At 58.0% G+C, this 13,776-nt stretch overlaps 1 protein-coding gene and 1 pseudogene across 2 annotated transcripts in view; both read right to left on the bottom strand.

The window, feature by feature from the left end:
* Nucleotides 1-2,943: 2,943 nt before the first annotated feature.
* MYBPC2 (myosin binding protein C2) overlaps nt 2,944-13,776 on the bottom strand; it is a 30,984-nt gene continuing 20,151 nt past the window's right edge. The window contains exons 18-30 of one of the 2 annotated variants that reach the window (XM_065658189.1): nt 13,364-13,523; nt 12,672-12,776; nt 11,660-11,848; nt 11,052-11,186; nt 9,903-10,070; nt 9,726-9,814; nt 8,453-8,645; nt 7,853-7,992; nt 6,646-6,805; nt 6,120-6,256; nt 4,210-4,396; nt 3,419-3,450; nt 2,944-3,059 (exon numbers count right to left, since the gene is read on the bottom strand). In XM_065658189.1, coding sequence (XP_065514261.1) covers nt 3,440-3,450; nt 4,210-4,396; nt 6,120-6,256; nt 6,646-6,805; nt 7,853-7,992; nt 8,453-8,645; nt 9,726-9,814; nt 9,903-10,070; nt 11,052-11,186; nt 11,660-11,848; nt 12,672-12,776; nt 13,364-13,523 — 1,674 coding nt within the window. In that variant the 3' untranslated portion in view covers nt 2,944-3,059; nt 3,419-3,439. The remainder of the gene's footprint in view (nt 3,060-3,418; nt 3,451-4,209; nt 4,397-6,119; nt 6,257-6,645; nt 6,806-7,852; nt 7,993-8,452; nt 8,646-9,725; nt 9,815-9,902; nt 10,071-11,051; nt 11,187-11,659; nt 11,849-12,671; nt 12,777-13,363; nt 13,524-13,776) is intronic. The other variant, XM_065658188.1, reaches the window with a different exon arrangement.
* On the bottom strand, nt 5,550-5,658 carry LOC136002956 (5S ribosomal RNA; annotated as a pseudogene).

The raw sequence follows: 13,776 nt of genomic DNA, 5'->3' as shown, positions 1-13,776 counted from the left end.
TATTCCTGGTTTGGCTGAAACCACAATACGCAGCTCCCTCAGCCGCTCCCATCACACTTGTGCTCCAGACCCTTCACCAGCTCCGTTCCCTTCTCCGAACTCGCTCCAGCGCCTCGTGGTCTCTCTTGTAGTAAAGGGCCCAAAACCGACCCCAGGATTCGAGGTGCAGCCTCAGCAGTGCCCAGTCCAGGGGACAGTCACTACCCTGGGCCTGCCGGCCACACTATTTCTGGCCCATCGTCATATTCTTCCAGGACGGGCACCTTTTCCAGGTGGAGTAGGCAAAGGAGGCAGTGAAGAAGGGCTCCACTGCGGTTGGAGTAAGAGGGAAGTATATTCTTGTCCTTGGCGTGGAAGCCTGTGGCAAAACTTCAGGATGAAAGAACCGTAGGGAAGATCTGCGCTCTGGATAACAAGGTCCGCATGGCTTTCGCAGGGCTGACGGCTGATGCCAGAATAGTTACAAACAGAGCCAATGTGGAGTGTCAAAGCCACAGACTGACAGTGGAGGATCCTGCCACCGTGGAGTACGTCACTCCTTACATCACTAGTGTGAAACAGAGACACGCACAAAGCAACAGTTGCAGACCTTTCAGTATCTCTCCTCTCACCATGGGATTTGACTTTGACGCAACCTCAAGGCTGTATCAGACCAACCCCTCTGGGACATACCATGCTTGGAAGGCTAATGCCATTGGCAGGGGAGACAAATGTGTGCGTGAATTTCTGGAGAAAAACTATCCTGATGAAACAATTGAAAAAGATAATCTCACTATCAAACTTATCATCAAGGCTCTTCTTGAGGGGGTGCAGTCTGGTGGGAAGAACATGGAGCTGGTGGTTATGAGGTTAGAGCAGCCACTGAAGATCCTAAACCCTGAAGAAACTGAAAAATACATTGGTGAAAATGAAAAGGAAGAAAATGAAAAGGAAAACCAGAAGAAAACATCACGGTGGATGACATTTAACTGCTTAGCTGCTTCTTTTTAACTCAAGTGACGGATTATTCTGTATAGACATGTAGGCATTCCGCAAACACATCACTGCTCTGTGATTCTGTGACAAAAGCCAGGATGCGGTTGGCCTACTTGGATACGCGGGCACACTGCTGCTACCTCATGTTCAGCCACTTTCGACCAACATCTCCAGGTCCTTTTCCATCGGTGACAAGTGGTGTCCCTCAGGGGTCCATTCTGGGACCAGTACTGTTTAATATCTTCATCAGTGACACAGACAATGGGATCAAATGAACCTTCAGAGAGTTTGCGGATGACACCAAGCTGAGTGGTGCATTGGACATGCCCGAGGGACGGGATTCCATTCCATAAGGATCTGGAAATCTTGAGAAGAGGGTCCATGCGAACCTCATGAGGTTCAGCAAGGCCAAGTGCAAGGTCCTACACCTAGGTCAGGGCAACCTCCGGTATCAATCCAGGCTGGGGATGGAGGGATTGAGATCAGCCCTGTGGAGAAGGACTTGAGTGTGCTGGTGGATGAAAGATTGGACAAGAGCCGGCAACGTGCACTTGCAGCCCAGAAGGCCAATTGTATATTGGGCTGCATCAAAAGGGCCATGGCCAGCAGGTGGAGGGAGGCGATTCTACCCCTCTGCTCTGCTCTGGTGAGACCCCACCTTGAGTCTTGCGTCCAGCTCTGGGGTCCTTAGTACAGGACACACACGGACCTGCTGGAGAGGGGCCAGAGGAGCCCCAGAAATGATCCGAGGCTGGACCAGCTCTGCTGGGAGGACGGGCTGGGAGAGCTGGGGGGTTCAGCTGGAGAAGAGAAGCTCTGGGGAGACCTTAGTGCGGCCTTTCCGGACTTAAAAGGGGCGAGAAGAAAGATGGGGACAGACTTTTGAGCAGGGCCTGTTACGATAGGACAAGGGGTGATGGTTTTAATCTAGAAGAGAGGAGATTCAGTCTAGACATGAGGAAGGAATTTTTACAATGCGGATGGTGAGAGCCTGGCCCAGGTTGGCCAGAGAGGTGGTGGATGCCCCATCCCTGGAGACATCCCAGGCCAGGCTGGACGGGGCTCTGAGCAACCTGAGCTGGTGCAGATGTCCCTGCTCATGGCAGGGGGGGCACTGGATGACTTTTAAAGGTCCCCTCAAACACAAACTATTCTGTGATTCTCTGATTCTCGTGAGAGTGACGAGAGAGTTTGGGGATCATTAAGTTGTAAGGAAAGAGCAGATCTAGTTGGGCCTGTAAAAGGATTCAAAGAGAAGGCGAGGGCCCGCAACAGCTTTCAGCCCTGCCACATTCCACGTGAGGGCAGAGTCTTGTTAAGTTTTGCATTATAGTTACTAATTGTTGCCAATCCACCATTTTTAGAAGGGCTTTTGTTGTCAATGTATTGATAAGTTTTGTGGTATTACAACATACTTTTGCCAAGTCACTAATCGCTGTAATTAGTATTTTCCACCGAGTGCTTTTAGTAAATTCATAATTGAATTGGACCCCTGGAGTGTCATTCTTTCTGTCATTCACTCCGCGTTACCGTGTGGAAATACCCGGAGTTAACGCACATCGGTTGAGACAGGGCATGTGTCGCGTTCAGTGAACTCGTAACTCATCCCATGGGTTGGGACAGGGTGCGTGTTGCATTCAGTGAACTCATAACATCCCATCCGTTGGGACAGGGTGCGCATCGCGTTCAGTGAACTCATAACTCATCCCTCAGCCACAAGTTTGGGGCTGCTGGAAATCTGCACACGCCTCGGGCGGAATTATCCCCAGTGCACCCAGCGCTGAATAAACAACCTTCTTTATAACCTCATGGGTTGTAAAGTGATATCCGTGCCTCAAGATTGTGTGTCCCCCGCCACCTCACGCTGTGACCACGACACCCAGGAAGGACAGACGGACACAAGGTGGGGTGCAGCCAGCAGGTCTGTCCCCCCCAGCCCTGGTCCCCCCCAGGAAGGACAGACAGAGGTGGGTGCAGCGGGAACTAGGGGTTCCGTTTATTTCTAGGAGGACATTTGTTCCTTCCTCTGGCCCTGGGGGGTTCAGGAGGTGTCACAGGAGCTTCTCACACCCAAAATGAAGCCCCTCCCCATTGATATCCCCAATTAAACAGCCCCCAATTAAACACAGCTCCCTAATTAAACATACACCCCCCAATTAAATACACCCCCCAATTGATACCCCCAATTAAACACAGCTCCCTAATTCAACATACAGCCCCCAATCAAATAAACCCCCCCCAAATTAAACACAGACCCCCAAAATTAAGCCCCCCAACAGACACCCACGCCCCCCATTGAACACGCACGTCCCAAATTAAACACACACCCCCAAATAAATCACAGCCTCCCCAATCAAACATTCACCTCTAAATAAACCCCATCTCAAATTAACTCCTCCCAATTAATTAACCCCCCCAAAATTGCCCCCGTCCCCCCACTCACCATCCTGTCCTGCTGTCACCTTCACTGGGGCACTGTGCAGAGAGAGGCACAGGTTGGGGGGCTGCCACTTCCCCCCCAGATCTTGGGGACCCCCTCAAGTATTAGAGACCCCACACACCCCAGATCTCCAGCCAGCACATCCCCCAGTTCGTTACTGGTGTCACTGGCCCCCTCCATGATGCCGGGTTGTCCCACCAAGACTCAGGGCCCCCCACTAGATATCAGGGACCCCCCACCAGATATCAGGGACCCCCCCCATATATTGGGACCCCCTCCCAAGTATTGGAGACCACCCCACACCACAGATGTCCAGCCTCTCGTTACTGGTGTCACTAGCCCTCTCCATGATCCCGGGGTGCCCTCTCAGTGGGTATCAGGGACACCTCCAGATATCAGGACCCCCCCAGGATACTGGGAGCCCCCAAAGTACTGGGGTGACCCCCACACACCCCAGATCTCCAGCCATCACATCCCCCAGTTCGTTACTGGTGTCACTGGCCCCCTCCATGATCCCGGGGTGTCCCCCCAAGACTCAGGGCCCCCCACTAGATATTGGGAACCCCCCACCAGATATCAGGGAACCCCCAGGTTTTAGAGACCCCTCCATATATTGGGACTCCCACCCCAAATATTGGAGGCCCCCCCACACCCCAGATGTCCAGCCAGCACATCCCCCAGTTCGTTACTGGTGTCACTGGCACCCTCCAAAATCCTGGGCTGCCCTGCCAGTGGGTATCAAGGACAACCCCAGATATCAGGGACCCCCCCCGGGTTTGAGGGCCGCCCCGCACCCCGGATCTCCAGCCGGCACTCGGTCAGCGCCTCCCCGAGCTCGTTGACCGCCCGGCAGCCGTAGGTGCCCCCGTCGAAGGGCCCCGGTTTGCGGATCTGGAGCGTCAGGACCCCCTGGCTGTGCCGGGCCAGGAACCGCGGGTCGTCCCCAATGGCCATTTGGTTCTTCAGCCACACCACCTTGGGCTGGGGGGAGAAGGGGGTTGCTCTGGGATGGACTGGGAGCACTGGGAGGGACTGGGAGCACTGGGATGGGGGAGCTGGGCTGGCACCACTTTGTGCGCGACAGGTTGGGGACATGGCGAACATTCCCGTTGCTCCCAGTACCCCCAGTGCAACCAGTACATCCAGTCCTAGCACTCCCAGGCCTGTTGCTGCACCTACACCCCGCCTTGGGCTGTGATGGGCAGAGGGAGGGACCCCAACCCACCCCCTGGTGCCACCAGGTCCACCCCACACGCAGCCATAGCACCTTTACTTGGAGGGGGGCATTGGGGTTATGGGCCCCAAATCCACCCCCCATCTTGTTCTTACTCCACATCCCAGAAATCTGGGGGAGGGGGCAGCATTAGGGAACCCCAACCCCACCTTGATCTTCAGGCAAAAGCCCAAAATCACCCACCCCACACACCTTGTTCTTCATCTAAACTACTGTCGGCTGGGGATGGTGGGGCAGCATTAGGGACCCCAAAACTCCATTACTCCCCCTTGTTCCTCCTCCACACAGAATCACAGAATGTCAGGATTGGAAGCGACCCCGAAAGCTCATCCAGTCCAATCCCCCCGCCGGAGCAGGAACACCCAGGTGAGGTTACACAGAACCAGGCAGGTTGGAATGAATCCAGAGGAGGAGACTCCACAACCCCCCTGGGCAGCCTGGGCCAGGCTCTGGCACCCTCACCGGGAACAAGTTTCTTCTCAAATTTAAGTGGAACCTCCTGTGTTCCAGTTTGCACCCATTGCCCCTTGTCCTGTCACTGGTTGTCACCCAGAAGAGCCTGGCTCCATCCTGTGACACTCCCCCTTTCCATATTGATCCCCATGAATGAGTCCCCCCTCAGTCTCCTCTTCTCCAGCTCCAGAGCCCCAGCTCCTCAGCCTTTCCTCACACGGGAGATGCTCCACTCCCTGCAGCATCTTCGTGGCTGCGCTGGACTCTCTCAACAGTTCCCTGTCCTTCTGGAACTGAGGGGCCCAGAACTGGACACAATATTCCAGATGTGGTCCCACCAGGGCAGAGCAGAGGAGCAGCAGAACCTCTGGACCTACTGAGCACCCCCCTTCTGATCCACCCCAGGTCCCACTGGCCTTCCTGGCCACAAGGGCCCAGTGCTGGCTCAGCCCACAGCACCCGCTGTTCCCAGATGGTCTCCCATCCAAGTACTAACCGGGCCCGACCCTGCTTAGCTTCCGAGATCAGGCGTTCTCAGGGTGCTATGGCTGTATATACTCTCTCTATACATATATATATTCCCCAAGTATACCCTGATAGTATCTGAACTAAACCCTTTTTTCAGGGGCAGAGAACAGGGGCAGGAGAACCTCTCCGACCTACTGACCACTCCCTTCTGATCCACCCCAGGTGCCATTGGCCTTCCTGGCCACAAGGGCCCAGTGCTGGCTCATGGTCACCCTGCTGTCCCCAGGACCCCCAGGTCCCTTTTCACTGCTCCAACAGCTCGTTCCCCAACCTATACTGGAACCCGGGGCTGTTCCTGCCCAGATGCAACACTCTACCCCTGCCCTTGTTCTATTCCATTAAGTTTCTCCCTGCCCAGCTCCCCAGCCTGCCCAGGTCTCTGGACGGCAGTACAGCCTTCCAGTGCCAGCCGCTCCTCCGTGGGCTGGGGGCTGCAGTGTCAGGGAGACCCCAAAATGTCCCCCATGCCTCCACCCCCCCCCCCCAGACCTTGGGGTGTCCCCGCACGGCACAGTTCAGGGCCGTGGTGTAACCGGCCACGGCGCTGCGATCCACCAGCGGCGTCAGGAACTGCGGCGCCGAGCGGAAATCATGCTCCTGGAACTGGGGGGGCTTCAGTGTCAGCCCTGGGGGGACACACGTCACGGGGGGGACACACGTCATGAAGAGGACACGTCACACGCGAGACACACGTCATAAGGGGGGACACAAGTCACGAAAGGGGACACACGTCACAAAGGGGGACACACGTCACAAAGGGGGACACGCGTCACGAGGGGGACACGTCACGAGAGGGACACGTCACGAGGCAGACACACGTCACGAGGGGGGGACACGTGTCCCCCTATCCCCCCAGCCTGCCCAGGGCCCCCCACAACCCCCATCAGCCCCCCAGTCCCTCAGTTTCCCCCAACCCCCCCTCAGACCTGAACCCCCAAACCCCCTTTCCCCTCTTCGTGCCCCAGAACCCCCATTGCCCCCACACCCTCCCCAGCCCCTCGTGTCCCCCCCGGACCTGCTTTGGGGATGTCGGCCGTGTTCTCGGACAGCCCGGGGGTCTCGCTGACACCGACCAGGTTCTCGCTGAACACGCGGAACCGGTACCGGTTGCCCATCACCAGCTCGGGTACGGTGCAGCGGGGAGGGCGCATGTGCTCGTACACCGTGAACCACTCCTGGGGGCGGACACGGAGGTGAGGTTTGACTGAAAATGGGTTAATTTTCAACCTTTCTTTTCCATAGCTCGCATGCTCATTATTTGGACTTAGTTTGAGAACAAGCAGATATAAGCATATATAAGTTGGGGAATGAGCTGTTGGAGAGCAGTGAAAAGGGACGTGGGGGTCCTGGGGGACAGCAGGGTGACCATGAGCCAGCACTGGGCCCTTGTGACCAAGGTGATTTTAGTGACATTTTGAGCCCTGAGGTGATTCTGGTGCCATTTTGAGGCAGTTTGGGGGTCGCTCCCTTGTTGTCCTCTGCCCTGGTGAGACCACATCTGGAATATTGTGTCCAGTGCTGGGCCCCTCAGTTCCAGAAGGACAGGGAACTGTTGAGAGAGTCCAGCGCAGCCACGAAGATGCTGAAGGGAGTGGAGCATCTCCCGTGCGAGGAAAGGCTGAGGGAGCTTTTTCCCTTTTTTCCCTTTTTTTTCTCTCTGGGATGGGCTGTGGGACCAGGAGCCGTTTCCTGGGACCGGCTGCTCAGCATGTTCGTGAGGAATTGCCTTGATTATCTTTTATTTCTATTTTATATGTATTTACTAGTAGTGTAATAGTATTTTGTTATTTTATTAAACTGTGTTTATCTCAATCCAAGTTTCTCCCTTCACTTTGGATTCTCTCCCCTATTGTGGGGGTGGGAAGGGGGTTGTCTTGAGTATCTTTTATTTCTATTTTATATAGATATTTACTAGTAGTGTAATAATATTTTGATATTTTAATAAACTCTGTTTATCTCAGTCCAAGTTTCTCCCTTCCCTTTTGATTCTGTCCCTTATCGTAGGGGTGGGAAGGGGGTGGGTGAGTGGCTGCGTGGTCAAGGTTAAACCACAGTTCGTGTTCAACCACAATCGGGGGGTTCCGTGGGGGGCACAGAGTTGGGGGCACCCCACACCACTCCTGGGGGGGCAGTTGGTGTCTGGGCAGGGCAGTGTGGGTCCTGGGGGGTCCAGAGGACTAGTTGGGGGGCAGTGGGGTTCCTGGGTGGGCCCCCCAACTTACCATGGTGCGGGTGTCGGCCTTCTGCACTGTGTACCCTGTGATCTCGGCGTTGCCGTCGTCTTGGGGGGGTTCCCACTCCAGCACCGCCGTGAACCCCCAAACCTCCGTCACCCGCACCTTGCGGGGGGGGCCCGGCCGCTCTGGGTTGGGAGGCACGTCAGCCTGTGGTCCCTGCACCCCAACAACCGCCCAGCACCCAACACCTCCCACAGCCCTCAAAACCCCCAAACCCCCCAACATGCTGCTCCTAGTGCCCCCCATCCCAGTGCTCCCAGTACCCCCAGTGCAACCAGTACATCCAGTCCTAGCACTCCCAGTGCCCACTGATGACACGCAATGGGAATGTTTCCCATGTCCTCAACCTGCCTCACATTAAGTGCTCCCAGTCCATCCCAGTCCATCCCAGTGCTCCCAGTACAACCAGTACATCCAGTCCTAGCACTCCCAGTGCCCACTGCTGACACGCAATAGGAATGTTCCCCATGTTCCCAACCTGCCTTGCACTAAGTAATGCCAGCCCAGCTCCCCCATCCCAGTGCTCCCAGTCCATCCCAGAGCTCCCAGTCCATCCCAGTCCATCCCAGTGCTCCCAGTGCCCACCGACGATGCGCAGGCGCAGCGTGGCCGTGTCCTCCATGTTCTCGATCTGCAGGCGCAGCCGATACTCCCCCGAGTGGCTCCGCGCAGCCGCTCGGATGAAGAAAACGGTGTCCTGCTCCGAGTTACGCACGTGGATGTCGTCCCCCAGTGGCTGCTCCCCCTTCGTCCAGGTCACCTGCGGCCGTGGCTTCCCCTGCAGAGACCCATACGCTATGGGGCTGCCCTAGAGCACTGCGGGGTGCCCTATAGCACTGGAGGTGCCCTATAGTGCTTGGGCTGCCCTATAGTGCCATGGGGTGCCCTATAGAGCTTGGACTGCCCTATAGTGCCATGGGGTGCCCTATAGCACTGGGAGTGCTCTACAGTGCCACGGGGTGCCCTATAGTGCTGGGGCTGCCCTATAGCACTGTGGGGCTGTGAGTTCCCCCTATAGCACTAAAGGGGTGGTGGGTTCCCCTATAGCACTATGGGGCTGACGGCTGCTTCTATAGTGCCATGGGGTGCCCTAGAGTGCTATGGGGCGCCATATAGAGCTTGGGCTGCCCTATAGTGCCATGGGGTGCCCTAGAGTGCCATGGGTTGCCCTAGAGTGCTATGGGGTGCCCTATAGAGCTTGGGCTGCCCTATAGTGCCATAGGGTGCCCTATAGCACTGGAGGGGACCTATAGTGCTTGGGCTGCCCTATAGTGCCATAGGGTGCCCTAGAGTGCCATGGGGTGCCCTATAGAGCTTGGGCTGCCCTAGAGTGCCATAGGGTGCCCTAGAGTGCCAGAGGGTGCCCTATAGAGCTTGGGCTGCCCGATAGTGCCATAGGGTGTCCTAGAGTGCCATGGGGTGCCCTATAGCACCGGGAGTGCCCTATAGCACTGTGGGGCTGTGAATTCTCCCTATAGCGCCATGGGTCAGGGAGTTGTCCCTATGGAGCTTTGGGGCTGTGAGTGCCCCCTATAGCACTAAGGAGTCGGTGGGTTCCCCTATAGTGCTATGGGGCTGACAGCTGCCCCTGTAGTGCCATGGGGTGCCCTAGAATGCCATGGTGTGCCCTATAGAGCTTGGGCTGCCCTATAGTGCCATGGGGTGCCCTAGAGTGTCATGAGCTGTCCTACAGCACTGGGGGTGCCCTAGAGTGCCATGGGGTGCCCTATAGCGCTGGGGTTGCCCTATAGTGCTGCGGGCCTGGTGGGTTTCCTTATAGCACCATGTGGCTGCTAAGTACCCCTGTAGCCCTATGGGGCTGCCTGCTCTCTTGCTGTGGGGCAGCCCCCCAACTCACCTGGAAGGGGATGACGAGGTTCACCTGCTCCCCCACCTTCCGCACGTACGTCTGGCGCAGCTGCCGGGGCAGCCGGATTTTGGGGCGCTCTGGGAGGGAGAAAAAAACCAATGGATGCGGAGGAGCTGGGGGGCTGCCCCACACCCACCCCCCCCTTTCTGCCCCACGGGGACCCACCCACGATCTCGCGGATGGTGACGGGCTGGGCCAGCGTGGCTGGGGGGCTCTTGCCGGCGATGTTGACCCCAATGACGCGGAACAGAAGCTTCTCGCCCGTGGGGAGACCCCGAACCGTGAACCCGCAGCGTTCCACCAGCTCCGTGTTGGCCGGGACCCACTCGTCAGCTGTGGGGCCAGGGGGTGTTGGGGGGCAGGTGGAGGTTGGGGTGGGGGCATAGGGTCAGGGTGATATGGGGTTGGGGGGCAGGAGCTGGGGGGCAGGAGCTGGGGTGATATAGAGTTGGGGGGCATGGGGGTTGGGACAAGGGTCAGGGTGATATGTGGTTGGGGGGCAGGAGCTGGGGGGCAGGAGCTGGGGTGATACAGAGTTGGGGGGCACAGGGTGGGGTTGCAGGGGAAGGAGCAGTCTGTTGGTTGGGGGGCACAGGGCTGGGGGGTTGGGGGCAAGAGGTTGGGGTAATGGGGGGGCTGAGGGTCACCAGGGCAGGGCTATGGGGCAGGATTGGGGTCCAGGTTATGGGGCAGTAACATAAGGCAGATTGGAGTCTCCCCCGTGTTTTGGGGTCCCCCACTCACAGCCCTCATGGTAGTATTCCACCAATCCCCCCCATGGATTGGGTTCTCCTCCCCACGGATTGGGGTCCTCCCCGTGTTTTGGGGTCCTCCCCATGTTTTGGAGTCTCCCCCGTGTTTTGGGGTCCTCAGTCACATCCCTCTTGGCAGAACTCCACCAATCCCCCCCATGGATTGGGGTCCCCCCTGTGTTTTGGGGTCTCCCTCCATGGATTTGGGGTCACCCTCGTGTTTTGAGGTCTCCCCCATGGATGGGGGTCTCCCCCATGTTTTGGGGTCTCTCCCCCATATTTTGGGGTCTCTCCCCCATGTTTTGGTGCCTCCCCCATGTTCTGGGATCTCCCCCATGGATCGGGGTCTCCCTCGTGTTTTGGTGCCTCCCCCATGTTTCAAGGTCCCCCCGTATTTAGGGTCCTCACTCCCAGCCCTCTCTGCAGAACTCCACCAATCCCCTCCATGTTTTGGGGTCTCCCCCATGTTTTGGTTCCCCCCCTCCATATTTTGGGGTCTCCCCCGTGTTTTGGGGTCTCCCCCGTGTTTTGGGGTGCCCCCATATTTCGGGGTCCCACTCACATCCTTCTCTGCAGAACTCCACCAGGTACCCGTCGATGCCCCCGGCGCCCACGTGCTCGGGCGGGCGCCACTTGAGCGTGGCCGTCGTGTCTGTCACATCGTCCAGCACCAGGTGGGTGGGTTCACTCGTGGGGGCTGAAAGGAGGGACCCCAAAAATCAGCCATGAGACCCCCAAAGGATCCCCCCCACCCAGACCCACAGGACACCACGCCCCCAGGCCCCCCAAAATCCCTGAGGGGTCACTGGAGTCCCGGGGGGGACCCCAAAACCCTTCTTAGCTTCTCCACCCCAGAGCCCACATCTCCTCTGGGACCACCCACAAAACCCTTTATGGGCCCCCCCAGACCCTTTTATGGAGCCCCCAGACCCCTTGAATCCCTCCAGGACCCCCCACATCCCTCCAGGACCCCCCACATCCCTTCAGAACCCCCCCACATCCCTTCAGATCCCTCCAAGACCCCCCCAAGCCCCTTCCAATGAGCATAAGGAACCGGCTGTTGTGGCTGTGCTGGGAGATGCCCCCTCTCATCCTCCCCCATATCTCCAAACTCCTCCAGATCCCCCAAATTCCCCCCTGGGCCCCCCTAGACCCTCCCGAACCCCCCACCGATGGGCATGAAGGGCTGGGTGTTGTGGCTGGGCTGGGAGATGCCGATGGAGTTGACGGCACAGACGCGCATCTCGTAGAGCACCCCCTCGATCATGTGCGTGGCCTCGAACGTGGTGCCAGCGTACGGCTCGAAGTTCAGCTTCATCCAGCGCTGCGAGCCCTTCTTCTTCCTCTCCATCAGGTACCCTGCGGGGGACACGGGGGACACACACGTGTGGGCATCCAGTGCGTGGAGACCTTGTTCTTCTTCTCCGTCAGGTGCCCTGGTTGGGGGGACACACAACACGTATGGGCAGGGACACATGTGGGCAGGAATCGGAGAATCACAGAATCATTTTGGTTGGAAGAGACCCGCAAGGTCATCAAGTCCAACCGTTAACCCAACCCCATGTCCCTGAGAACCTCGTCTGTTGAACCCCTGCAGGGATGGTGACTCTTACATGTCCCTTCAACCCAATTTGTTCCATAATCATAGAATCGCAGAATCGTTTTGGTTGGAAAAGCCTGTCAAGATCATCAAGTCCAACCATAACGCAACTCTGTCACCAAAATGTCCCCGAGAACCTCGTCTGTTCAACTCCTCCAGGGATGGTGACTCCACCACCACCCTGGGCAGCCTGTTCCAACACCCGACAGCCCTTTGGGGAAGAAATTACCCCAAATTTCCAACCTCAACCTCCCCTGGTGCAACTTGAGGCCGTTTCCTCTCGTCCTGTTGCTTGTTCCTTCTCTGAACTTGCTCCAGTGCCTCAAGGGCTTTCTTGGCGTGAGGGGCCCAAAACTGACCCCGTGAGAGGACGTGTGGGGACATGCGTGGGCAGGGACACGCGTGGGCAGGGACACGTGTGGGCAGGGGACAGGGAGAGACGTGGGCAAAGGACACACATGTGCAAGGGGGTTACACATGTGGGGACAACCATGGGCAGGGACATGCGGGGACGGGGACACACATGCAGAGGGGGACACACAGGGGTGGGGACACACGTGGGCAGGGACACAGGGGTCTCACCGGTGACCGGCTGCCCCCCGTCGTACTTGGGGGGCTCCCAGGCCAACACAGCCCAGTCCTCCCCCACCGAGGTGATGCGCACGGCTTCGGGGGGGTCGGGGACGTCTGTGGGGACATGTGGGGACACGTGGGGACATGTGGCACCCCTGGACTGTGCCCTCATCCCTGGCCACCCCCTGGCCCTGTCCACAGCCCCATGTTCCCAGTCCCCTGTGTCCCAATGTCCCCTTGTCCCCAGCCCCATGTTCCCAGTCCCCTGTGTCCCAACGTCCCCTCATCCCCAGCCTCATCCCCAGCCCCATGTTCCCAGTCCCCTGTGTCCCTGTGTCCCAATGTCCCCTCGTCCCCAGCCCCATGTCCCCTACCACCCTCATATGTCCCCAGCTGCATGTCCCCCATCCCCCATTTCTCCTCGTCCCCAGCCCCATATCCCCCATCCCCTGACACCCCTATGCCCCCCTCCATGTCCCCTGTGTCCCCATGTCCCCAGCCCCAGGTCCCCATGTCCTCTCATCCTTAGCCCCATGTTCCCCGTGTCCCTCCATCCCCATGTCCATGTCCCTGGTCTCCCACATCCCCCTGGCTCCACCCCATGTCCTCTGTGCCCCCATGTCCCCTGATATCCTCATATCCCCTCATCCCCAGCCCCACATTCCTGTGTCCCCTCCCATGTCCCCACGTCCCCTCCTTACCGACCACCTTGAGGAAGATGGTGGCCGTGTCCTCGCCCACGGGGTTTTTCACCTGGATGGTGTAACGTGCCTCGTCCCCGCGCTCGGCACTCTCAATGACAAAGCTGCTGAGCTCCTTCTGCTCCTGGATGTGGGCACGGCCCTCGCGTTCCGAGAACACCTGGGGACATTGTGGGGACATCATGGGGATGTGGGAACATAGGCACGGCCCTTGTGCACCGAGAACACCTGGGGACATGGGGACATTGTGGGGACATCATGGGGATGTGGGGACACAGGCACGGCCCTCGCATTCCGAGAACACCTGGGGACATGGGGACATTGTGGGGACATCATGGGGATGTGGGGACACAGGCACGGCCCTCGCATTCCGAGAACACCTGGGGACATGGAGACATTGTGGGGACATCATG

This window comes from Caloenas nicobarica, unplaced genomic scaffold (assembly GCF_036013445.1).
Source record: "Caloenas nicobarica isolate bCalNic1 unplaced genomic scaffold, bCalNic1.hap1 Scaffold_83, whole genome shotgun sequence".
NCBI classification, from domain to species: domain Eukaryota; kingdom Metazoa; phylum Chordata; class Aves; order Columbiformes; family Columbidae; genus Caloenas; species Caloenas nicobarica.
This window is presented reverse-complemented; position numbering and strand designations above follow the sequence as displayed.